The sequence below is a fragment of the Xenopus laevis genome, chromosome 9_10S (genome assembly GCF_017654675.1).
Source record: "Xenopus laevis strain J_2021 chromosome 9_10S, Xenopus_laevis_v10.1, whole genome shotgun sequence".
Taxonomy (NCBI): domain Eukaryota; kingdom Metazoa; phylum Chordata; class Amphibia; order Anura; family Pipidae; genus Xenopus; species Xenopus laevis.
The window spans coordinates 13,651,256-13,676,994 of NC_054388.1; the positions used below are offsets into that span (position 1 = coordinate 13,651,256).

Below are 25,739 nucleotides of genomic sequence, written 5' to 3' on the forward strand. Positions count from 1 at the left end.
AAGTTTGGGAACTCCTCTTAATTCTTAGGAGTTTTGTTTATTATTGGCTGAGCTTTCAAAGTAGCAACATCTTTTTAATATATACAGTAACATGCCTTATGGAAACAGTAGTATTTCAGCAGTGACATAATGTTTATTAGATTAACAGATAATATGCAATATGCATCATAACAAAATTTGACAGGTGCATAAATTTGGGAACACCAACAGAGATATTACATCAATACTTAGTTGAGCTCCTTTTGCAAATGTAACGGCCTCTAGACGCCTCCTATAGCCTTTGATGAATGTCTGGATGACAGTGTTTTTGACCATTCGTCCATACAAAATCTCTCCAGTTCAGTTAAATTTGATGGCTGCTGAGCATGGACAGTCTGCTTCAAATCATCCTAAATACCGGCCTTCCTATATATTTATCTTTTTTCCCTATTAAAGAGCATGTAAAGGCAAAAAAATAAAATCCCATTTTTACTTTAGTGAAAAATAAACCTATCTTCAATATACTTTAATTAAAAAATGTGTACCATTTTTATAAGAAACCTGACTGTATGCAGTGAAATTTTCCCTTCATTTACTGCTGTGGATAGGAATTGTCAGATGGTCCCTAACTGCTCTGCAGGGAAACAATCATATTTATGAACAGCAGGGGGAGCCCCCGCCTTACTTCCCAGCCATGCAGAACTTAAGCAGCTTTGTTTGTTTCCCTGTAGAGCAGTCGTTGACTGTGTAGAGATTTGTTTTGGATTTTATTTTTGCCTTTACATCCCCATTAATGTTTCCAACTCCAGCTGCAGAGACAAAGATCATGGAGTCAGATTTAAACAGATAAACTGGGATTCTATTTGGAGGATTATTTTGCTGCAGCCACTGTATCTGCAGAGTTGGAGAAAGTTTGTATTAAACAATACAAAAACTATAAAATCTACTTTAGATTACATGACAACACAGGACCCAGTGCAGTCTGTATATTCTGATTATTAATCAGTTTTGCTTCTGGCAGATATTATTTGACTTGTGCTGTTTTGATAATTTTATGATGATCCCTAAGCAGCCCAGACCACACTGAGCATGTGCACAGTCTTGGTCTTGCAAAGATGTTTAACAAAGTTACAAGATGGTGACCCCCTGTGGCCAACTTTGAAAGCATAAATTATTTGTTTGATTAGGCTTGTGGTGCAGTAAGATCATGTTTATGTTACAAAATACAGCATTTCTAGCCTTATTCTGTTTTAGACTTTACTTCCCCTCTAATAACATTGAGATCAACCATCATTTTTACCTGCCAGGCCGGTAAAAGCCAGGTCAGGGAGCTGTGTTTGTGTTTCTCTGTACTGTTGGTTCTGCCACCTGAAACAATGCTGCAAGGCAGCTGATTGGTAGGGACCTGGGGTTTTCCCAATTTTTTCGTAATTTGGATCATCATACCTTATGTCTAGTAAAAATTATATATTTTGTATTTATACATGAAATCAGGATTGTTTTGCCTTCAATTTGTATTACTTGTATCTGAGTTGGGATCAAGTATAAAGTACTCTTATATTTTTATGCAGAAAAAACAATAATTAAAAGAATAATATTTGCTTCAATAGGACTATTTAGATAATGACTTATGTATTTCATACCTTTTTTGGAAAACAGGTTTCCAAATAATAGGTCTCATTCCATATACTTTGTACCAGAGTAGTTGTCTGGCAACACAGTGGTGTAACTACATGGCTCCACCCCACACAAAATAAAATCTTCAGAGGGGCCCAGCATGTACAACCAAACCTTCCCGGACTCACTCCTTCTGCCCCCTTGCGTCCCCAACTTCCTGCTGGGTCAGGCCACACAAGCAGATTTGGGGAGATTAGTCGCCCCAGCGACAAATCTCCTCTTCTTCCGGGCAACATTCTCCCGAACTGCCTTCCAACTGCCCTCCACTGGCTAAAATGAAGATTTTCATTGTAGCCGGTGGAGAGCAGGCAGTTCGGGGAGATTGTCGCCCAAAGAAGAGGAGATTTTTCGATGGGGCGACTAATCTCCCCGAATCTGTTCATGTGGCCTGACCCTTAAGGAAGCAGGCCCGCTGTCTGGGTCCCCTCACTATTGCTGGGTTCACTTCCTCTATAGTTACGCCACTAAATGCAATGCAAAAATAATGGAAAGTGGGTATTGTTTCAGATTTGGGAAGAGCATACATTTTCCATTGCCCTCCAGTAACAAATAATGATGGGCGAACTAATTCGGCAGGCACGAATTTGCGGCAAATTTCCGCGTTTCGTGCAGGCAAATACATTTTTTTTGACAATTAAAGGCACCCATTGACTTTAATGCACGTCAAATTGTCGCAAAAAAAAATTTGACGCCAGCCTAAAAATTCTCGTTTCGCTACAAATTCGCCCATCACTAGTAGCAGACGCTTTCAGACGTGAGTGAATCTGTATATGTCTGCGTTCCATAAATAAAGGATAATTAATAAGTCGGGGGAGAAAGGATTCAGTAGGACACTGTTCTTTGAAATCTTTCTTCATAAAAGACATGTTTTCCAAACATTCAGAAATACAGAGGTGGCAAATAAAGAACATTTTTACATCACAAAGCGCGATTCCCCACCCCTGGAGCTGCTAACAAACTATATAGGAGACACTGAGAGCAAATAAATACAAAATAACCCACCCCTGGATACTGCACATTGGAATTGTCTGAATAGTTTCCATTGAAGCTTTGCTTCCTTCACTCCCCAAACCCAACAAGCAGTGGCTTAACTTGACTTTCACAGTTTCCATTGAATTATCCTCGAGTCAAAGAAAGCACCTATAGAATTATCTCTAAGACCAAAACATAAAGCCTACATTGTCTAGGACTAATTGGTTTTCATTTTTTATTATTTGTGGTTTTTGAGTTATTTAGCTTTTTATTCAGCAGCTCTTCAAATTGTATCTTAAGCAATCTGGTACCTAGGGTCCAAATGCCCTAGCAACCATGCATTGATTGGAAAAAGAGACTGGAATATGAATAGGAGAAGTCAGAATAGAAAGACGAGTAATAAAAAGTAACAATTACAATACATTTGTAGCCTTACATAGCATTTGTTTTTTAGAAGGGGTCAGCGACACCCATTTGAAAGCAGCAAAGAGTCAGAAGGAAAAGGCAAATAACTATATATAACATATAAAATAAATAAATGAAAACCAATTGAAAAATTGCTTAGAATTGGCCGTTCTATAACATAATAAAAGCTACCTTAAAGTTGACCCACCCCTTTAATGCTAGATCTTACTCCTTAGAGAATTATATGAAGATACAATGTATGTACTTGTTGGGGAAAAAAATTAAATAAAGAGAAAAAACAAGAAGAAGGAAGCAATCAGTCCGTGGTGCTCGCTGGAAGGACCCCCGGACCAGTTCAGTTTTCTGCTGATAGGAGCACCGGCCTGGAGGTTTCAGGTAAGTAAATACAATCACTTGGGGGTGCATAACTTTTGGCACCCCCAAGTTAACTCAGCCTTTCCTTCTCCTTTAATTTACATGCTCTCATCCAAAGTTAGGGTACAAGAATAACATCTCTCAATCTTGCAACCACTGTACAACCACTGTACGGCTGGGGGGGTGAAGGGTTATGCTTATGCGACCTCGCCAAACGAGTGGATCTTATCTTGTATGGCCACCTTTAGATGTTATTCTGTCCAGCTGCCCAGCAAGCTAGAAGCTTATGTTACTTATGCTGGAAGTATCCCTGGACACTTCTCTGCTCAGTCCTATTTTTCAGTGTGACAAGAGTAGTATAACTGAGCAGAGCGTGTCAGGGGATGCCTCCTGCTTAAGTAACTTAACAGACATAGAAGGCTGAATTCACTGGGTGTCTATACGGTATCTACACCCAAGTGAATCCAAACATTACGTTTTTTTAGAATAAAAATGTACCAATCCGGGTAAAAAAAATAAAAAAAGAGCGCTGAGCTGCACAGAACAGAAAGGGGTGCTCGTTTTACAGATTAATGATGATAGCAATGTACAACTGACAAAATAATAAAAATATAAAACCAAATCAATGTAAATAGCAAAAGTGCAACTGTTTTGTCCTGCAGCCTTCCATGTTAGCATTTAAACTGGTTTATAACTAACAATGCCAATAAACAGCTTCAAAACTCACACAGAGCAAAAAAAGTGAGTTCAGTTTCTTTCAGATTGAATGAGTTCTTGGGCTGGTCGAGTCAGGTATTAGAATGTAAGCTCTGTGGGTGCCGAAATACAGTACATGTCACACACAAAAAAAAAAACAACGCTAAATTTTGCATAAAACACACAAGCTGCCAATCATATAAACAACGGGTTGAGCCTACAGAATTTCTTCTCTGGTGCACTCAATGGAGACACTGGACTCAAGAACATCACCGGAACACGAATGAAGGTAGAAACTCACAGTCTACAAAAAGGGACTTCCCAATGGAACAGGCCAAGAACATCTTCAGTTATGAATTGCTTCCTTATGTATTGGAACAAGAACATCTTGCAGCCGTCTTCGATCCTGGCTGCACATCCATGCAGAACAATGTGCAGCCATTTGGGATCACGTCTAGCTTCTAAATGGATTAAGAACAGCCTCCAGTTATCTTGGTTTTTATATGGATTCTAAGATTGGGCCAAGAACATTGTGCAGACATCTTGGGTCTAGCTTCTATAGAATCTGGAACACCCTTGAGCCTTCTTGGATCACATCTATCATATAATCACATTGGGTTTCCATCTAGGAAGATGGCTAAAATTCAAGCAGAAAAGAGTGCAGTCATCTTATCATTGTCATCAATCATCATAGCTGGATAGTACAATGTAAATGGACAATATTAGATTATAAGTGCCTACAGGGAGGTATATGGGGTGCCAGAGATGACTGTCTATACCATAAATGGAGGGCAGTAGAAAAATGGCAGACATGCTAGATGCCACCTGGGGATCTGCACAGATGACACATAGGCATGTGGAACCTCACCAGCATCTTATTGCAAATTAGCATGTTCCCCTGTAGTTTAATCACCAAGTAGTCTCTAGATTTGGCTTCTGGTCATACTGGTTCCTTGGACTGAGATGAGGTTCAATGACCTCAAACCCTAAGCCACCTATGAGGAAATGAACCATGTTTGTACAATCAGTTGCCTTCATGAAAAAATCAAGTTCTTTATGAGGGAGCGTCCATGCCCGTTATCCTCAGTTCCATTGTGCTATGAGGTGAGGAGCAGAATATATACAAGCACCCTGCACAGTTCTGCCCAATTGTTTCCCGGAAGCCACTGTGTGAGGAGCAATTGGCTGGCTGATTCCTTTATTGCTGGTAATTTCCATACTGACCCTGTAAAGATGGAACACAGGCAAAAAAAAAAAGTCTGGTCAGGAAGTTATTCCACTGAGCCAATTAGACCCCATTCATGATGATTATAAAAATGACAATTTCATTGACTTGTACTGGAATCCACTTGTTAAGCTGGCCATAAGAGCCACTCATGTGATGAGGCTGATTTGGACAGTAGCTGGTCCTGCTTTCAGTAGGGGGCTGAGCTGTTTGCAGCAGAAATAAAACAACTAAACAAAAATAATCAAAAAGTGGAAAAATAAGTAGGGGCTCACAGCTGATCTGGCGGGGGAGAGTACACACACAACTTCTCCTACTGACTAATATTGTATTATACATGAAGTCTAGAACTAGGGATGCACCGAATCCAGGATTCGGTTCGGGATTCTGCCTTTTTCAGCAGGATTCGGATTTGGCCAAATCCTTCTGCCCGGCCCAACCGAATCCGAATTTGCATATGCATATTAGGGGCAGAGAGGGAAAAAAATGTTTTCCCTTTCCCACCCCTAATTTACATATGCAAATTAGGATTCGGTTCGGTAGTCAGCCAAATCTTTCGAGATGGATTCGGGGGTTCGGCCGAATCCAAAATAGTGGATTCAGTGCATCCCTATCAAAAACCAATATCCTTTTGATGAAACGAAATATATCAAAATATATTTGAGTGGGGGGGGGGTTTAATAAATTTGTAGGGGCTGAATGTCAGAATGCTTGAGGGTGTAGATCGTACCTGCTCATAGCCATAAGGCCTCTGTTGCTGGGCGGTGGATGTCGTCTGGGAAGTCCGGTAGCTGGCATACTGCTGGCCTTGACCTTGCTGGTAGCCAGAATATTGAGAGGATGCCCCTTGTGCTGGAACTAGGGGTAAACAGACCAGAGATTAGATTGCAAGCTTTTATCAGATTATTATGATCCTGTGCATATTACACTGCCCCTGTCTACTCCGATATGAAATTCTCCTTTATCCAGAAGGAATTTGGATCTAGGAAAGTGAATATGTTCTTATACTATTGTTTAGTGATCTGCAGATCAATGTGGACCATGTTGCTTGGGAGAAGATCAGATCCACAGGGAGGAAAATGGTTTCCCAGAAGCACTAGAACTAGATGATAACAGGGACTGTCTTCTCTACCCTTTTATGGACCTTGCTGTATATTCTCACACCCTGTGCCATCCAAAGGGAATTGCCTACCTTGTATCTGCCCCACTTACCATATCCTTGCTGCTGCCCAGGGTAGTTCTGTTGATTAGAGTATTGCTGTTGTGAATACGCCTGCTGCTGGCCACTCCCTTGCTGGTATCCTGTCTGCTGCTGGCTGTACTGCGCATTTCCTGGACAGATACAGGTAGAGCAGATAGATATACAGGTGTGGAGATGGACAGACAAACACATAGATAAGATACAGACATGTAGATCTAGATAAACAGGCAGATAGAGGCACAAGTCTTTCACAATCAGTACACAGTCTTTCTTTATGGACCCAGGCTGATGCCACTGGTTTCACTTATCAGTAGAGATTAGTCATGTGCGGGCCGGCCTGATTCCCGTGTGGCCCACGGGTCAGTCGGATTTGCGGGTGGCGGGCGGGTGCAGGTTGAGCTCTTCTCCTGCTCTCCCCGCCCGCCACCTTCAAATGCCGGCTTCCAGGTTCTTCTTTTATAGATGCTGCGCCTGCTTGCCCTGCCCCTTTTGTTAAGTCATCGGCGGGGCAGGTCAGCGCGGGTCTATAAGAAGAACCTGAAAGTCGGGCTCGGGGCGGAGGGAAGGCGGGTGCAGGTCGGGGAAACTAGTAGAGATGTCCAGGGGCCTGGATGCATGTGGATGGTTTGCAAGGTGCCCTGGCACTACTGGAGCAAATGCTCCATATAAAAAGTTGTAAAATAAAAGTAATTTTCAAATTAAATATGGAATCCAAATTCTTTTTTTCATTAAAGCATCCATACCTGTTATAAAGGTTTTTAAATATCTGAGCTGTCAATCAAATATTAACTGCCCCGCCTCTATGCCTGAGGCATAGAGGTGGGGCAGTCAATTACTTTCACTTTCCATTTAGCACTTCCTAAATGTCACTGCTCTCCCCACATTCCCCCTCCCCCCTAATGCTCTATAATTGTGTAGGGCACTGTGTATGGGCATTAGGTCCCCCATTCTGGTGCATAAACAAAATTTTGAGGTTGTACACAACTTGTCTTAATAACATTGTCCACAAAATGGCACCCGCCTGCTTGCTGCGATTATGTAATTCCAAGACTGAAGGGATCAAAATGTAAATAATAAATGTAGTGTAAGTAAGTAAATATTTTGCTCTATTAACATGATACAAAATAATCTGGAATTATTTTTTAGGGTGACAGGTCCCCTTTAAGAGATGTGGGATATAAAAAGAGTCTGGGTACCAACCTCCCTCGTAGTAATGCTGAGAGGAATCCTCAAACGTCCGCTCGTAGCTCTGCTCCCCATATGACGACTGCTGGTAGGAGTAGTCCCCATGCCCTGCTAATCAGAGGAGGAGTTTGCTGATGAACAGATATTCTTTAGAGAATGGCACCTGGGTGCCATAAACCACAAATACCAACATACAAATGACATCTAATGCGGACTATACCTCACCCCAATAAGCCCCTGCCAAGGTCAGTGACACCCTCTTACCATCAGTGTAGTATTGTGGGGTCATGGCTTCTGAAGAGCCTTGACTGTGGCCATACTGTTCGCTGTAATATTCCTCCTGCCCAAGGTACTGCTGGGAAGAGCCTGTGGAGTATGGAGTAAAATACAGAATATAACATTTAAATTCTCAAATATCCAGGAGATCTCCAGCTAAATATTCAGCAATGGTTGTACAGACAGTTTAGGAATAGATATTCAGCTGTTTTGGAACTGAGTTGAATTGATAGAGAATGCTGGGATTTGTAGTACAACTAGCGTACCGCACATTGCCTGTGCTTCAGCCAAATGTGAGTCTGTAGGGCAAATACAGTAGCTCTCATATGAGCCAATGGCCAGGACTTCCACACAAAGAAGAGATGCTGAGAGTTGAGTTATTAATCTATCAACACAGCAGGCAAGCCTCTGTCATTGGTCAGAAATCACAAAGTACCTTGCTGAGAGGGCCTGTAGGGTCCAAGTGGTCTCTGGCCCATCATGCTGCTTCCTTGACTGCTCTGGTTCATCATGGCGATCGAAGGCTGTCCCTGGTAATGCTGGCTGCCTGCCTGTGCCGAAGTGTAATGGGAGCTTGTGGCCTGCTGGTGCATCATGGTCACTAGAGAACAATTTAATAAGAATCAGCATAATAAGTGAAACAACGTGGCAGCTCCAATTTATATCTATAGTTACACATAGAAGGAATGTTCTGGGCACACAACAGGCTGTACCCTCATACTGTACTGTCTAAGGGAAACAATATGGCACCTCCCTCCCATATGTATAAATACAAATATACAGAGAAGGAATGTTCTGGGCACACAATAAGCTATACCCTCATACTGTACTGTCTAAGGGAAACAATATGGCACCTCCCTCCCATATGTATAAATACAAATATACAGAGAAGAAATGTTCTGGGCACACAATAAGCTATACCCTCATACTGTACTGTATAAGGGAAACAATATGGCACCTCCTTCCCATATGTATAAATACAAATATACAGCGAAGGAATGTTCTGGGCACACAATAAGCTATACCCTCATACTGTACTGTCTAAGGGAAACAATATGGCACCTCCCTCCCATATGTATAAATACAAATATACAGAGAAGAAATGTTCTGGGCACACAATAAGCTATACCCTCATACTGTACTGTATAAGGGAAACAATATGGCACCTCCTACCATATGTATAAATACAAATATACAGAGAAGGAATGTTCTGGGCACACAATAAGCTATACTCTCATACTGTACTGTCTAAGGGAAACAATATGGCACCTTCTTCCCATATGTATAAATACAAATATACAGAGACAGAATGTTCTGGGCATACAATAAGCTATACCCTCATACTGTACTGTCTAAGGGAAACAATATGGCACCTCCTACCATATGTATAAATACAAATATACAGAGAAGGAATGTTCTGGGCACACAATAAGCTATACTCTCATACTGTACTGTCTAAGGGAAACAATAAGGCACCTCCTTCCCATATGTATAAATACAAATATACAGAGAAGGAATGTTCTGGGCACACAGTAAGCTATACCCTCATACTGTACTGTCTAAGAAAAAGCAAATAGCAGCCCATACATTGAACATTGTATGTTCATTGCCAGTGTGGACAAAAGAAAACTCTATGTTACCTGGGTTGCTTGGCATGTTCATGTTTGCTCTTGACACATAATTGCCAATGCTCCCTTGATTCTGCATGGGCACATTCTGAGAGCTTGGCACGGTGTGGCTATATCCAGGGGCACTGCCATGGGTACTCACAGCCATACTCATGGTAGTGGTGGGCAAAGTGGTTTGGCCAGACTGCTGCATGGACACATGGTTTGGTCCTGAGAAATAAAGAAAAGAGGTGGGTAAGTGCTGAGGTTCAGACACATAGAGTTGCCATGCCGGCAGTGCCAGCCAACAGTGTCAGAGTGCCTCACCATTGCTGATCTGACCCTGCATAATTGAAGAGGGTGGCAGGCTGGATCCCAAAGCTTCACTCAAGTTCCCTTGAGAGTGCAGGGTCTGGCTGGGGCCTGTCTGGGACATCCCTCCTGGTCCCAGGTTCATATTCTGAGTGGGAGGCTGCAAACACAACCAGGTAATGTCTGAGGCAAACACTATGGCAGCCACCACTCAGATGTGTACATTCAAATAAGCCAATATTAAATAGTTACATAGTTAAGTTCGGTTGAAACAAGACCAAAGTTGATTAAGTTGAGTGAAATAAGACCAAAGTCGATCAAGTTCAACCCCTCCAAATGAAACCCAGTGTACATACCTACACACACTCACACCCCCCAACTGTATCTATACACTCACATATATTAACTATATATACCAATATCTATACTAATTGTAGATTTTAGGATCACAATAGCCTATGATATTGTGCTTGTCCAAGAAATCATCCAAGCCATTCTTAAAAGTGTTACCAGAATCAGCCATCACCTGACAGTGCATTTCATTACTGAAGAACCACGTATACTGCTTCAATTGAAACTTCTGTTCTTCTAATCTAAAGAGGTGGCCTTTGGTATGTTGATCCTATTTATGGGAATAAAAATCCCCCCTCTATCTGTCTATAATGTCTTCTAATGTACTTGTAAAAAGTAATTATGTCCCCTCGCAAGAGTCTTTTTTTTAAAGGGCAAAAAACCCCAACTGTGACAAAAACTGCCCAAAACTGCACTGCATACTCAAGGTGCTGCCTTACCAGGGACCTATAAAGATGCAAAATTGTGTTTTTCATCCCTTGTGTTAATGCCCTTTTTTAGGCAAGACAGCACTTTATTTGCTTTAGTGGCCACAGAATGACTCTGCCCAGAATTAGACAACATTTTTGTTTTACATCTCCAGAGCCTTCTCAATTAAGTAAATCCCAACACACTATTATTTAGTTTATAACTGACATTTATATTATTTCTATCAAATTTGTCAAATGGCTCTGCAAAGTGGCAGCATCCTGCATGGAATTTAATAGTTTTGCACAGTTTAGTATCATCAGCAAAAATAGTAACTGTACTTTCAATTGCCCATCTCCAGGTCATTAATAAAGTTAAAGACTAAGGACAGACCCCTGCAGTACTCCACTACACTGGTACAATAAGAACATGTTCCATTTTCCACCACTCTTTGTAATCCATCCTTCTGCCAGTTCTCTATCCAAATACAAATACTTTGTTCCAAGCCAACATTCCTTTATTTAGCCATTAACCTTCTGTGTAGTACAGTGTCAAATGCTTTAGCAAAGTAGATCACATCCACTGCCATCCCAGAGTCAAGGTTCTTGCTCACCTCCTCATAAACGGTAATTAAATTAGTCTGGCAAAATCTGTTGCACATAAAACCATGCTGACCCAAGAGTTAAGCTTGTTTCGTCCCCCTGGGACGAATACTATCTGGTCCCAGACCTTTGTTTATCTTTACATGTTCTGGTCTCTTTTGAATAACAGTTTGGAATCTCTGCGTCTTCCCTGTTCTCATCGACTAACTGACCACTCTCTGATAATAAGGGTCCCACCCTTCCTGCTTCATTATTTTATTATTTATATATTTTCCATCTTAACTTGCCTGATTGCATTTTTGGCCGTCTTGTACCTGATGAAGGTCCCAGCTAACCTGAAGGTCTTCAAAGCACATTATATTCTTACCAACCTCAACATTCACACATTTCTCAAACCATACAGGTCTTGCTTTGTGACAACATTCCTTGCTTACAAGAGGAATATACTGACATGTAGATTTATTAAGCAGTATTTTAAAGACATTCCATTTTACTTCTATACGTATGAAAAGCCTTTCCCAGTTAATGTATTGCAGATGTGCCCTTATACTGGCATTATGCCCATATAATGCCCACAAAACAAGCCTCACAATTTACTGTCAGGTTATGGAATCATAAAAGCAACACAGATTGCCTGTATTTATCACCTGTAGGGTATGGCTCCCCTTAGAAACAGAGCTGTGATCACAAGTTCATCATTATCATCAGGGTTTTTATTGTAAATGGGTCTTCTGTATAGAATCCAAGTACATCAGGTGCAATGACTTAGCCTTAAAAAAAGGCTAAAAGGGGATTTCTGGGGTCACCTGACCAATAGGCACAACATGATTCTGAAGTTTTCTGACTTATCTTCATCCTAGTACTAGGGCAGGTCCTTTTACCCCAACCTCCATGGTTAAAAGGCCAGCAGAAGGCAAAGGTCTTCAGTGCTTCAATGCTCCTTAACTCTGCATGGGCTTCTGAGAGCATGGCACTTCTTTGGACTAGAAAGCATTACAGCAAAGAGAGTCCCTTTGCCCTTCCCTCTCTAGTCCAAAGACGTATAAAGTACCCAACAAGCTAACAACAAATGTGCTAATGATGGGGCCAGGTCTCAGTTGCATAGTGCAGTAAAATGCTTTCATATAGTGCACACATGCCATACATCAAAGTGCTCTGCATTTACTATTTTCCTCCACCCCAGGGGTGCAAAATACTCAGGTCCCATAGCTGCAAGCCGGTTTGTCAAAGAATCAAGTGCCTCTATGTCTTTCAGTTGGTGTGTGCACATTGGATGCATCCCTTAACTAAAGCACCTTACCCACCACAAGAACAAATACTACACTTGATCTTAGCCAAAGGTTGTGAAGCGATCATTCAGACCATACCACTGTTAATTCCTCTCTCTTTTTTCTATTTCTTTAGGCAGAGAAAGCCATATTTCCACTCACCGCAGGAAGAAGAGACTGCATGTTCTGGTTAGAGTCGGCAATTGTGGCTAAATACACTAGGTTTCTGTGCAGGATTTGTTGGTATCTGCAAATAATGCAAAAAGAAACATAAACAGATCAACAGCTATATATCATCAATTTTATACTGCTGTTTGGATTTGTATATATGTATTAGAGGAGCCAGATATTCACAGGAACATGGGTACTTATTGCACCTTTACTGCACTCTCTTTCCCTGTACACTCTCTTACTGAGTACTCTAATAGTCTGCACTCTCCTACTAATACAGTCTGAAATCACTTACTGTATACACTCAGACTCTGCAATCTAGTACTTACTGAGTACACTCATACTCTACTACTTACTGAGTATACTCAGCCACTACACTCTGCTGCTTACTGCGTACACTCACACTCTGCTATTGAGTGTACTCAGTCTCTACACTCTGGTACTTACTGTGTACACTCACACTCTGCTATTGAGTATACTCAGACTCTGCACTATAGTACTTACTGAGTACACTCAAACTATGTTACTTACTGAGTGAGTATACTCAGACTCTGCACTCTAGTACTTACTGGGTACACTTAAACTCTGCTACTTACTGAGTATACTCAGCCTCTGCACTCTGGTACTTACTGAGTACAGTCACACTCTCCTACTTACTGAGTATACTCAGCCTCTGCACTCTAGTACTTACTGAGTATACTAAGACTCTGCACTCCTGTACTTACTGAGTACACTCACACTCTGCTACTAACTGAGTATACTCATCCTTTGCACTCGGTACTTGCTGAGTACAGTCACACTCTGCTACTTACTGAGTATACTCAGACTCCGCACTGTAGTACTTACTGGGTACACTCAAACTCTGATACTTACTGAGTACACTCAGCAGTCTTGCCTTTGCTCTGATAATCCATGATACATTGTATTAGGTGATGGTTTTCATCCAGCATCTGTTAAACACAAAGACCCCATTAAAGAAGGGTAAGTAAGAGAGCACCCCCTACAGATGTAAGTCCCCCAACCCCAATAGCAACTGTCAGACTACAACTCCCAGCAGCAACCCTGACAGTGGAAGTATCTGTGATATATTACTGTGGGTTTTGACAATACATTGTTCTTATAGAATTCTGAACTACCCCAAATGGGGCTGTTCATGCTTAAATGCTTTTCAGACAGGCTGGAAGATGAATAGCAGCCTCTAAATAAATCTGCTTTGAGCTGCCAGGTAGCAGTTTTCAAGAAGTCAGTTAGTTATGAGGATAGGCATGTGGTTGGGTATATGGTCACTATGTATAAATATATGAGGGGAGTCAGGGGACCACCGACCCTTCCTGAGCAGCTGCACTGGCAGATACATTGGGTAGCTTCAAGGTAGAGTTGGGTCCCACAGCAACTGAAGGGCCTGCTTACTCTCTAGTTATACCCCAGTGAATACTCTTTTGGCGTCGCCAAAATTTTTTTTCACCCTTCAGGGGCAAAGAGAAGTCAGATTCCCCTTTCTCTGCATCACCTACAAACTAGGGAATAATGATCTCAGCTTAAGCAGGTGTTTCTTCAGCCTCAGCTACTACATGGTTGACATCTCTGTGTATTAATCCCTCTTTAATCATTGCGCTAAGTGATTCTCAGGATCTCTGAGGATCAGAGCATGGACTGGGGAAAAGACAGGAAGATTTAAGAGAGTAGAATAATATATACTGTATATGTGTGTATATACACACAATATATATCTATGTATATATATCTATATAAAGTGTGTGACACTGATGGAGGGACCCAAGAATGCATTTGCCCTTGTTATCATTCTAGGAAATGGCATCTGTAAGGACATTTAAATTCCAAGCATGGTGCTGCCATGGAGACTAAATATTGTGATATATATAGATATGAGCTGCATATTTGCAGGCAGCTCAGACTAATTCTCTTGCCCCTCCTACAGGGCATCCTTGTTGCCCATTTTCTTTCCTCTGCATTATGTATGACACATGGGCTATTTAATTCCCACCTTCCCTTATAATAAACCCAGGTGCCCCAACCCCCCTCCTCATGCACATCAATACCTTCTGGATAGTTTGCTGGGTGACCTCTCCCTTGCCTCTGGGTCTGGCTGATGCAAAGGCCACAGACATGATCCCCCTTTGCTCCTCAGTGGATAAATTATTACAGAATATTCTTATTATCAGCTGCCTATTACTAGGCAAAGGTTTCTCATTCTCTGCAGCAGACGAGGGGGGATACTTGTCAATGGAATAACCCACATACACACGGTTAGGATGTTCCTTCAACAAATAGGTTTATTGCTTCACTGATAAATGTTAGTTGTGAGATAAAATCGATTTAATGTTGGAATAGTTTGACAGAATTGAGGTAAGAGTCGTTTGACTAGGTTCCCACCCCCCGGCAGAATGGTTAGATCCAAGAGCCGGGTTTCCTGTCTCATGAGCCGGGTAAGGCAGAATCCCGGGGGAGGAGTTGTGCTTACGAAGTTTGCGTAGCGTAGGCAGGGTGGTTGTTAGGGGAGGCGGCTCATGCGCAGAGCGGAAGTGAGGTTAGTGAATAGGAGAGGGATGAGTGCGCTGTTTTGAGCAGGTTTCGGTTTGTGAGCGGATTGTCTTCGGAGCCAACATGAGCTATGATAGAGCGATCACTGTCTTCTCCCCGGACGGCCACCTCTTCCAGGTGGAATATGCACAGGAGGCCGTCAAGAAAGGATCCACGGCGGTGAGTGCTGAGGAAGAAGCCCCCACAGTAGGACATGGAAGGGGCCACTTACTCCAGGGGCAGAGGGAATGGAGGAGTCCATAGGACCCTCTGGAAGGGGGAGTTTGGGAATTATAGAGACTCCCCTAGGGTTAGAAGGAAAGAGAGAAGCCATTGGGAGAGTAAAAGGGTGAGAAAATGAATTCGCCGGGTCTAATTTACAAAACCAGCCAAAGTCAGCTACAAAACCAGCCCAAAAACTAGCCAAGAAGAACTTCAAAAGCAGCCCAATATGTGCAGTGAAAACAAAGTCTAAAAATAAATGAATATATGTGAAAATACGCCTTTTTTACTTGTCGCTGTTTCGTAAATGTTTAAAAGGCGTAGGGGCCCCATAAGGACCTAATTCATATACAATTTCAATAAATATTTGTAAAACAGGTCAACGCTAGACATTTTGTTGGCCGGCAGATTTTTGCCCTAAAACTGTCGCCCGAAAATCAGAGAATGAGAGACTGGAGCGCAGAGCCCAAAATCTGGTAACTCCCGACTTCTACACAAGTCAGTCCCATTGCATGCTGGGTATTGTAAACTTGACAAATAGTGAAACAAAAACGACATTACCCAACATGCATTGGGAGATGCAGGCTTGGCACATTAGGGCAAGAAAAGACTTGGGCAGTACAAACCAGCCAAAGGCCCAAAAAGTAGCCCAAATCCGTACCTTGGCTAGTTTGTACTTTCAAAACCAGCCCGGGCTTTAAATTAGTAGCCCAATTTGGCTGGAAAACCGCCAACCCTGGAAGGGGCCACTTACTCCAGGGGGGGGGAGGGAATGGAGGAGTCCATAGCACCCTCTGGAAGGGGGAGAATCGGGGTGGGAGAAGAATTACATCTCCGGAAGGGGAAAATGGAAAAGGCGACCCCTTGGGGGGAGGGAAAATTTACATAATGTTGGTTCAGTTCCCCTTTCTGTCCCCAACAGGTTGGTGTTCGTGGCAAGGAAATTGTGGTTCTAGGAGTGGAAAAGAAATCTGTAGCAAAACTCCAGGATGAGAGAACCGTGCGGAAAATTTGTGCCTTGGATGAAAACGTCTTTATGGCTTTTGCTGGTAATGAAAATTGTGATGCATCTGGGCAACCTTGTTTAAAGGAGATGTAAAGGCAAACAAATAAAAAACAATTTTTACTTTCTTTAATGAAAAAGAAGCCTATCTGCAATATACTTTAATTAAAAAATGTGTACCGTGTTTATAAGAAACCTGATTGTATGCAGTGAAATTCTCCCTTCATGTGGATAGGAATTGTCAGACGGTCCCTAACTGCTCTGCAGGGAAACAATCATTTTATGAACAGCAGGGGGGGCCCATGCCTTACTTACCAGCCATGCAGAACTCAAGCGGCTTTGTTTGTTTCCCAATAGAGCAGTCGGCGACTGTGTAGAGATTTGTATTGGATTTTATTTTTGCCTTTTCATCCCCTTTACTGTTTCCAACTCCAGCTGCAGGGACAAAGATCATGGAGCCAGATTTAAACAGATAAACTGGGATTCTATTTGGAGGATTATTTTGCTGCAGCCACTGGTTCTGCAGAGTTGGAGAAAGTTTGTATTAAACAATATAAAAACTATAAAATCCACATTAGATTACATGACAACACAGGACCCAGTGCAGTCTGTATATTCTGATTATTAATCAGTCTTGTTGTATCGGCTTCTGGCAGATATTATTTGACTTGTGCGGTTTTGATAATTTATGACGATCCCTAAGCAGCCCAGATCACACTGAGCATGTGCACAGTCTTGGTTTTGCAAAGATGTATAACCAAGTTACAAGATGGTGACCCCCTGTGGCCAACTTTGAAAGCATAAATCATTTGTTTGATTAGGCTTGTGGTGCAGTAAGTTCATGTTTATGTTTAAATACAAAATACAGCATTTCTAACCTTATTCTATTTTAGACTTTACTTCCCTTTTAATAGTTGGTTAAAGGATAAGCAAAACCAACGTATTAACACCCATTATGCAGAGCACCTCCGTTTGCACCCTTGTTTTTGAATGCTGCAGCCCCTGGAGCTTCTAATTCCTACTCCGCTGTTGCTGCTCCAACCTTAGTTGCCAGTTACAGCGGAAGCCTGAGCTGCTTCCATTTGGGGGCTCTAATTGCTCCCCATAATATGCAGATGCACCCACAGCTCATTTGATTATGCTTCCTTCTAGGGATGCACTGAATCCACTATTTTGGATTCGGCAAAACCCCATAATCCTTTGTGAAAGTTTCGGCCGAATACCGAACTAGGGATGCATCGAATCCAGGATTCGGTTCGGGATTCAGCCTGGATTCTGCCTGGATTCCGGCGAATCCTTCTGCCAGGCTGAACTGAATCCAAATTATGGGCAGGGAGGGAAATCACGTGATTTTTTTTTTCACAAAACAAGGAAGTTAAAAATGTTTTTCCCCTCCCACCCCTAATTTGCATATGTAAATTAGGATTCAGTTCAGTATTCAGCCAAATCTTTTGCACAGGATTCGGGGGTTCGGCAGAATCCATAATAGTGGATTCGGTGCATCCCTATACCAAATCCAAATTTTTATGTGCAAATTAGGGATGGGAAGGGGAAAACATTTTTTACTTCCTTGTTTTGTGACAAAAAGTCACGCGATTTCCCTCCCCGTCCCTAATTTGCATATGCAAATTAGGATGCGGTTCGGCCGGGCAGAAGGATTCAACCGAATCCTGGATTTGGTGCTTTTCTATTGAGTCTCCAGGTATATGGGATGGAGAAAGAGCAATGGCAAATATAATTACTTTGTACAAAATCTTTATAATTTGTAATAACTCGTTATTTATTTGAATTTTGTAGGTCTCACGGCTGATGCTCGCATTGTTATAAACCGCGCTCGCGTTGAATGCCAGAGCCACAGACTGACGGTGGAAGATCCGGTAACGGTGGAGTACATTACACGGTACATTGCCAGCCTGAAGCAGGTAACGTGGGATATAGCGATATACGTTTTGCTGGGGGCTGGGTAATTCTTTGCTTGACTTTGGGGTGGGGGGGGGTTCTTCTGGAATACCTGGGGGCTGTGCTATGATTGGACAATGGATAAGATGGTGTTTCTGGTATTTGCATAATACACTGGGGTGGTCTGCATGGACTCTGGGGCGTTGTGTTGGGGCTGCAGTTTATTGCATGTTAATATAAGCCAAGCGTTTACAGTGCTCTAGGTGTGGGCAGGGATTACCATTAGTGATGGGCGAATTTATTCGCCAGGCACAAATTCGCCGAGAATTTGCCCTTATTTGCGAATTTGCAGCGAAAATTCGCTAGACACTGGCGACGATAAACGGATGCCCTTGCCCATTTTGACACTGGCGAATTGTTGCCAGTGTCAAAATCGTCGTATGGTAAATTTTTCGCCAGTTAAGCGAATTTTGCAGGAAACTCGCGAGATTCGTGGCAAAGTGAAACCGGACAAAATCGCCCATTACTAATTACCATCTATCAAAGAGCTGGCCAGGATCAACACATGCATGGCTACCAGGGCTGAAACTGGCAACCCATCTGGATCCGCTGTTCGTGAAAGAGCACTGAGGTTGGGGGTAAAATTTACAGGCCATGGACTGACCCAAGGCGTAAAGGGATACTGTCATGGGAAAAAATATTTTTTTTCCAAATGCATCAGTTAATAGTGCTGCTCCAGCAGAATTCTGCACTGAAATCCATTTCTCAAAAGAGCTAACAGATTTTTTTATATTTAATTTTGAAATTCCCAGCTGCCCTCAATCATGTGACTTGTGCTCTGATAAACTTCAATCACTCTTTACTGCTGTACTGCAAGTTGGAGTGATATCACCCCCTCCCTCCCCCCCCCCCAGCAGCCTAACAACAGAACAATGGGAACAGCTCCCTAACACAAGATAACAACTGACTGGTAGATCTAAGAACATCCCTCAATAGTAAAATCCAGGTCCCACTGAGACACATTCAGTTACATTGAGTAGGAAAGAACAACAGCCTGTCAGAAAGCAGTTCCATCCTAAAACATATACAGGAAAAGCATGATGGAGAGATGAAGATAAATTGTCAAGTAATTGATGAGTTAAGGTTGAGTATAAGGAAAGGAGATTCAGAGAGAGAGTTGTTATTGAGAAGCCTATTGGATTCACCAGCTGAAAACAATTAAAATGAATGGGAGCATGAATAGGGAGTGGGAGATATCATGTTTCTATTAATTGTTTGTATCTATTATATATACAATGTAGCCAATGTTTTGGCTACTTACTTATTTCTAAATCTAAGACTGATAAGGAAGAAGTAACTGTTTTTTCCTGGTGTACATTTTGTATTTTCTATATTTTCTGCATTGATCTATAGGAACATAGAAACAGGTCATATAATAGAAGTTGTGGGTATTAAATATGTTGGGCCCTGTAGTGTCTAATGGGGAGGTGCCTACTTGTGCTGTGTGTTTTAAGGATTGTGTGAACTATATTATATTAAATGATATGACATTCTAGTAGAGTGGGAAGGGGTTAATGTATTTTATGGGAGGGATTTGTGCTTTTTTTTTTTAAGGGAAATCAAGGTAGGCTGCCATTAGCTTCTGAGGATGTGACCGGTAGCCACATTATGTTCTGGGCATGCTTTCACCATATTTAATGATTTGTCAATAAATTTCTATTTCTAACGGATGAAAAATCGGTGCTCCATTTTCTTCCTGCTCTATGATCAACAATGGGAAGGTAACCAGATAGCAGCTCCCTAACACAAGATAACAACTGCCTGGTAGATCTAAGAACAACACTGAATAGTAAAATCCAGGTCCCACTGCGACACATTCAGTTACATTGAGTAGGAGAAACAACAGCCTGCCAGAAAGCAGTTCCATCCTAAAGTGCTGGCTCTTTCTGAAATCACATGATCAGGCAAAATGACCTGAGATGCACCTACACACCAATATTACAACTAAAAAAATAAACTTGCTGGTTCATGAATGAAATGTTATATTGTAGAGTGAATTATTTGCAGTGTAAACTGTGTCATTCAGAAATAAAAATCATGACAGAATCCCTTTAAATACGAACTACGAGTATTATACTGATATATATATATTTCCCCCAGCGCTATACGCAGAGTAACGGACGCCGTCCTTTTGGGATCTCGGCTCTGATCGTGGGATTTGACTTTGATGGCACTCCTCGTCTCTACCAGACAGATCCCTCTGGGACGTACCACGCATGGAAGGTAGGGTCCTTGCATCTTGGTTCCTTCCTGGAAATGTCTAAATTTAAAATAAGGCCAACCTGCTTGTTGCTGCATAGGGAGGATTAAAGATGTAGGTTGACTTGAATTCTTTTTAAGGAATGACCAATGTAGCCATTGGGTGATGGGTTCAGCAAGGGTTTTTGGGAGAAAACATGCTCCCTGCAGTAATTAAAGGGGGAAGTTAGCATTTAAAGGAGGACTAAACCCCTAAAATAAATATAGCTAGGAATGTATATATATATATATATATATATATATATATTTATTGAACCAGCCAAGAAGTACAGCATCTTTACAGTAATAATGATCCAGGCCTTCAAAGGTGTCATTGGATTTTGTTTGGCGTGTCTGTGACTTGCACATGCTCAGTGGGCTCTGGGCTGCTGTTAAGAAGCTAAGCTTAGGGTTTGTTGCAAATCATGAAGCCGACAATTAGGTTTGCCTTTCTTGTGCTGGTTTATGAGCTGCCATGTAGCAGTAATCTGAATTATTTACTAATCAGCCTTGTCTTGTGACATTTATATGATATATATATTCATTATATTGCGTGTCGGCCCCTAAGCTCAATAAGTGACAGCAGCACGGAGCATGTGCAGTGAATCCGCAGATAAAGAAGATGGGGAGCTACTGGGGCATCTTTGGAGACACAGATCTTTACTGCTAAAGGGCTGTGGTTGCCTTGGGCTGGTACAGAAGCCCAAAACATAATGTACAACATTTCTACCCTACCTCTTTAGTTAAAGGAACAGTAACATCAAAAAATGAAAATAATAAAATTATAATGCATTGTTGCCCTGCACTAGTAAGGAAAGAGACACATGGTTAGATTCAGTCACCAGGCGACAAATCTCCTCTTCTTCGGGCGACTAATCTCCCCGAACTGACTCCCTCCGGCTAGAATGTAAATTGCTAGCAGGATGGCACTGTGAGTACTTCGTTTTCTGAAGTCACCCAAAGTTTCCTCATGAGGCAACTTTGGAAAATGAAGCGCTCCAAGTGCCACCCCAGCCTCCATTTTATATTCTAGCCGGCGGGAGGCAGTTCAGGGAGATTAGTCACCCGAAGGAGACTTGTCGCCGGGCGACTAATCTCCCCGAATCTGACCATGTGTCTCTGCCCTAAAACTGCTGTGTTTACTTCAGAAACACTACTATTGTTTATATAAATAAGCTGCTGTGTAGCAATGGGGGCAGCCAATCAAAGGAGAAAAGGCTCAGGTTACACAGCAGATAAGCTCTGTAGAACATAATGGTGTTATCGGTGATCCACTATTTAACCTGTGCCATATAACGTTTTTTTCAATTTCTGCCTTTTATTGTTTCCTTGTTTATATAAACTATACTAGTGTTTCTGAAGCAAACAGATCAGTTTTACCAGTGCAAGATAAAAACTACCGTATATACTCGAGTATAAGCCGAGTTTTTCCAGCCCCCAAAATATGCTGAAAAACTCTACCTCGGCTTATACTCGTGTCAAGCGCAAAAACGGTCGCCGGCGTCCAAGAATAGTCTCCAAGAATATTCGCCGGTGTCCAAAAACGAGACGCCGGCACCTCCAATGGGAGCAGAAACCCTCAATTTTTTGATTGAAACTTACCAGAAGCTGCTGCATTTATCACCCTCGGCTTATACTCGAGTCAATAAGCTTTCCCAGTTTTTGGAGGTAAAATTAGGTACCTTGGTTTATACTCGGGACGGCTTATACTAGAGTATATACGGTACATGATATTTTCATTAACACACTTTCATTTTTTTTGGTGTTACTGTTCCTTTAAGCTTTAGTTTATTATGTAAAGTGACCTATTCTCTACTACTTTTGCGTTGGTCTACTGTTTTGATTTATTGTCGTTTATTTGTATTCGGACCCCAATTGTCACACACACAGTTTTACCTTCTCTGTTGCCTCACAGGCTAATGCCATTGGCAGAGGTGCCAAATCTGTGCGAGAATTTTTGGAAAAACACTACACTGATGAAGCCATTGAGACAGACGACCTGACCATTAAATTAGTAATCAAGGCTTTGCTTGAGGTTAGTATCTTGCTGATCTGCATCATGGGATCCCCCCCTTTAGCTTTATTATCACACCTTTATACTGTACCCCAATCTGCCTGTTTCCTACTCCTTCAGGTTGTACAGTCTGGAGGTAAAAACATAGAACTGGCAGTTATGAGACGAGACCAGCCGCTGAAGGTAAGGTGTCAATGTTTTCTAATGTTACTGGCTCTGAATCCGCAACGGAATAAATACCGTAACACATATCTGGTTTATTGCGGCAGATCCTGAACCCCGAGGAGATTGAGCGGTACGTTGCCGAAATAGAGAAAGAAAAAGAGGAGAATGAGAAGAAGAAGCAGAAGAAGACATAACGGTCTGCGTGTGGCACTGACGTACTCATTGTGTTTAGGATTGGCTCTAAAATAAATCAACCTCTTTTCTAAATGTTACCAATCTGCTCCTTTACATTAGCACTTGTTCATTAAATGCTTCCTTAATTATATACAAGACTGTGACACATTTCCTTAGATTAGGGAATAGCGTATCAAATGTCGTCCTGCAGACGAACGGTTAAAGGATTTGGGTCCTGCGAGAAATAGAAAGGCATTAAAGGACCAGTAACGGTTTTTAAAAAAATGTTTCTACTTAACGTAAAAAAAAACACCAAGACACTTAACTTTAAATTAGCAAAGTCTTTATTATAGGGCATGTAAAGTCTAAAACAGAATAAAGCTAGAAATGCTGTATCTTGTATATTAAACATGAACTTACTGCACCACAAGCCTAAACAAATAATTTATGCTTTCAAAGTTGGCCACAGGGGGTCACCATCTTGTAACTTTGTTAAACATCTTTGCAAGACTAAGACTGTGCACATGCTCAGTGTGGTCTGGGCTGCTTAGGGATCGTCATAAACAAAGCTGCTTGAGTGCTGCATGGCTGGGAAGTAAGACGGGGGCTCCCCCTGCTGTTCATAAGTATGATTGTTTCCCTGCTCAGCAGTTAGGGACCGTCTGACAATTTCTATCCACAGCAGTAAATGAAGGGAGAATTTCGTTGCATACAGTCAGGTTTCTTATAAAAACGGTACACATTTTTTAATTTTTTTGGAGATAGGTTGATTTTTCATTAAAGAAAGTAAAAATGGGATGTTATTTTTTTGCCTTTACATGCCCTTTAAGAAATTACTTACCGATTCATCGTGCGGCACTTGATTTCTCCTCCCTGGCTATCTCCTATAGAAGGCAAGGAGGAGAAATTGAGTGCTGCATGACGGATCGTCGCCCTGTCTGAACTACTGCGGGTTGCAGGTAGAAGTTCCGGGTATAGACGCGGGTCTTCTCAGTAGTGATATTTACTCCTTTTTTTTGGATCACATCTACTTCGGATGATGTCACTTCCTGTTTATTTCCCTTTTCCTCATGATGTCACTTCCGGTTTACAATGACTGCACTTACTGATTCTTGCTGGTCCAAGTGGATTAGAATGCAGGTCGGGGTTGCAGGTACGGGTTCCAAAAAATGGACCCGCACAGGACTCTACCCTGGTGTGTAAATGTAAAATGCTGCAGTTCCTTATAAACAGATGACCCCCCTAAAAAATAGCTGCACTTAGAAGCAGGATACCCAGGTATTCAGATCCTGCAGTTAGAAGGCGTAAGTAAACATTTGATGGGCAACTGAGAACATTGCCCCACTCTAGCCATGTTTCTGCATCAAATCTCTTCCTTACTAAAGGCTAGAGATGCAGCTGTGGTGGAATGTTATCCAACAGAAAGCTCCATTGAAACATGCGAGCAAACATATTGCAGTGGCTTGTCCGTACCACCCAAACAGCCACAGGTACTGACACCTAATGGGAAGCGACTGGAGTAGATTCAGGGGATGGGATTCTGGTGGAGTTTGCAGCTTCATCATGGTAACTGTCCTCAGGGAATCAATCCCACCAGGCTGCAGCCATCACTATGAGCTCAACAGGACTGAACATGCTCACAAAATCACTTTGAGAACAAAAACCCAGGCATCTGGGACATGTATCCCCAGAGGAGTAAAGTGTTTTGATAGGGATGCACCAAATCCACTATTTTGGATACGGCCGAATACCAAACCAAAGCTTAATTTGCCTAGGGGAAAACTTCCTTTGGAAGGGGGATACTTACTTCCTTGTTTTGTGACATGATTTCCCTCCCCACCACTAATATGCAGATTCAGTTTGGCCTGGCAGAAGGATTCGGCCAAATCCTGGTTCAGTGCATCCTAGTTCAGGTACAAGGAAAGTTGAACTAAAAAAAAGTAGCTAGAAATGTTGTACATTATGTTTTGTGCTACTGTACCAGCCCCAGACAACAAAAGCCGTTTAGCAGTAAAGCTCTGTGTCTCCAAAGATGCCCCAGTAGCTCCCCATCTTCTTTTCTGCTGATTCACTGCACATGCTCTGTGCTGCTGTCACTTACTGAGCTTAGGGACCCACTCACAATATACAGTACACATAGAATAGAAATGTCACAATATAAGACTGATTAGTAATTAATACAGATAATTACTACATGGCAGCACAGAAACCAGTGCAATTAGCATCAGAATTTAATAATCAGCAAACCTGTAGCATCAGTTTATATTACAGACCAACCTCATTTTGTTCTTGATAATTTGCAACGACCCCTAAGCTGAGCTTCTCAACAGCTGCTCAGAGCCCACTGAGCATGTGAGTGTCACAGACACTTTCCAAGATGGTGACCCCCTGTGACAAGTTTGAAGTCCTGGATCATTGCTGCTATTGACAAGCTGAAACTTTAGGCTGGTGCAATAAGTTGAGTATAGAAAACATTGCATTTTTAGCCCTAATCATTTTTAGGGTTCAGTTCTTTAAAATGTAAGGGCACCAATATTTATTGCCACCAACAGACATCACTATATCCTATAAAAAGAGTAAACTCAAACATTCCTGTACACATTAGGTTCTGTCCGCATGGATATGACCCCCTCCTATTCCCATAAAACAATCTATTACGCAGACACTTTGTGCCGCGGGTCGGATTAAATGCAGTTTAGATCAGACGCAGTGA

The 25,739-nt window shown here is 41.9% G+C and overlaps 2 protein-coding genes across 3 annotated transcripts; one reads left to right on the forward strand and one right to left on the reverse strand.

Annotated features, from left to right (window-relative positions):
• Positions 1–113: 113 nt before the first annotated feature.
• Positions 114–15,143, reverse strand: ss18l1.S (synovial sarcoma translocation gene on chromosome 18-like 1 S homeolog). 2 transcript variants are annotated; one of them, NM_001093632.1, is given in 11 exon segments: positions 114–5,329; positions 6,060–6,187; positions 6,542–6,661; positions 7,731–7,826; positions 7,980–8,081; positions 8,428–8,592; positions 9,632–9,829; positions 9,926–10,070; positions 12,702–12,786; positions 13,584–13,660; positions 14,771–14,931. In NM_001093632.1, coding segments are annotated over 11 exon segments (1,212 nt in total). In that variant the 5' UTR covers positions 14,840–14,931; the 3' UTR covers positions 114–5,302.
• Positions 15,144–15,298: 155 nt separating this feature from the next.
• On the forward strand, positions 15,299–23,119 carry psma7.S (proteasome subunit alpha 7 S homeolog). The gene is given in 7 exon segments (NM_001090305.1): positions 15,299–15,431; positions 16,396–16,522; positions 18,274–18,398; positions 20,536–20,658; positions 22,589–22,708; positions 22,808–22,870; positions 22,957–23,119. Coding segments are annotated over 7 exon segments (744 nt in total). The 5' UTR covers positions 15,299–15,335; the 3' UTR covers positions 23,047–23,119.
• The last annotated feature ends 2,620 nt before the right edge of the window (positions 23,120–25,739 follow it).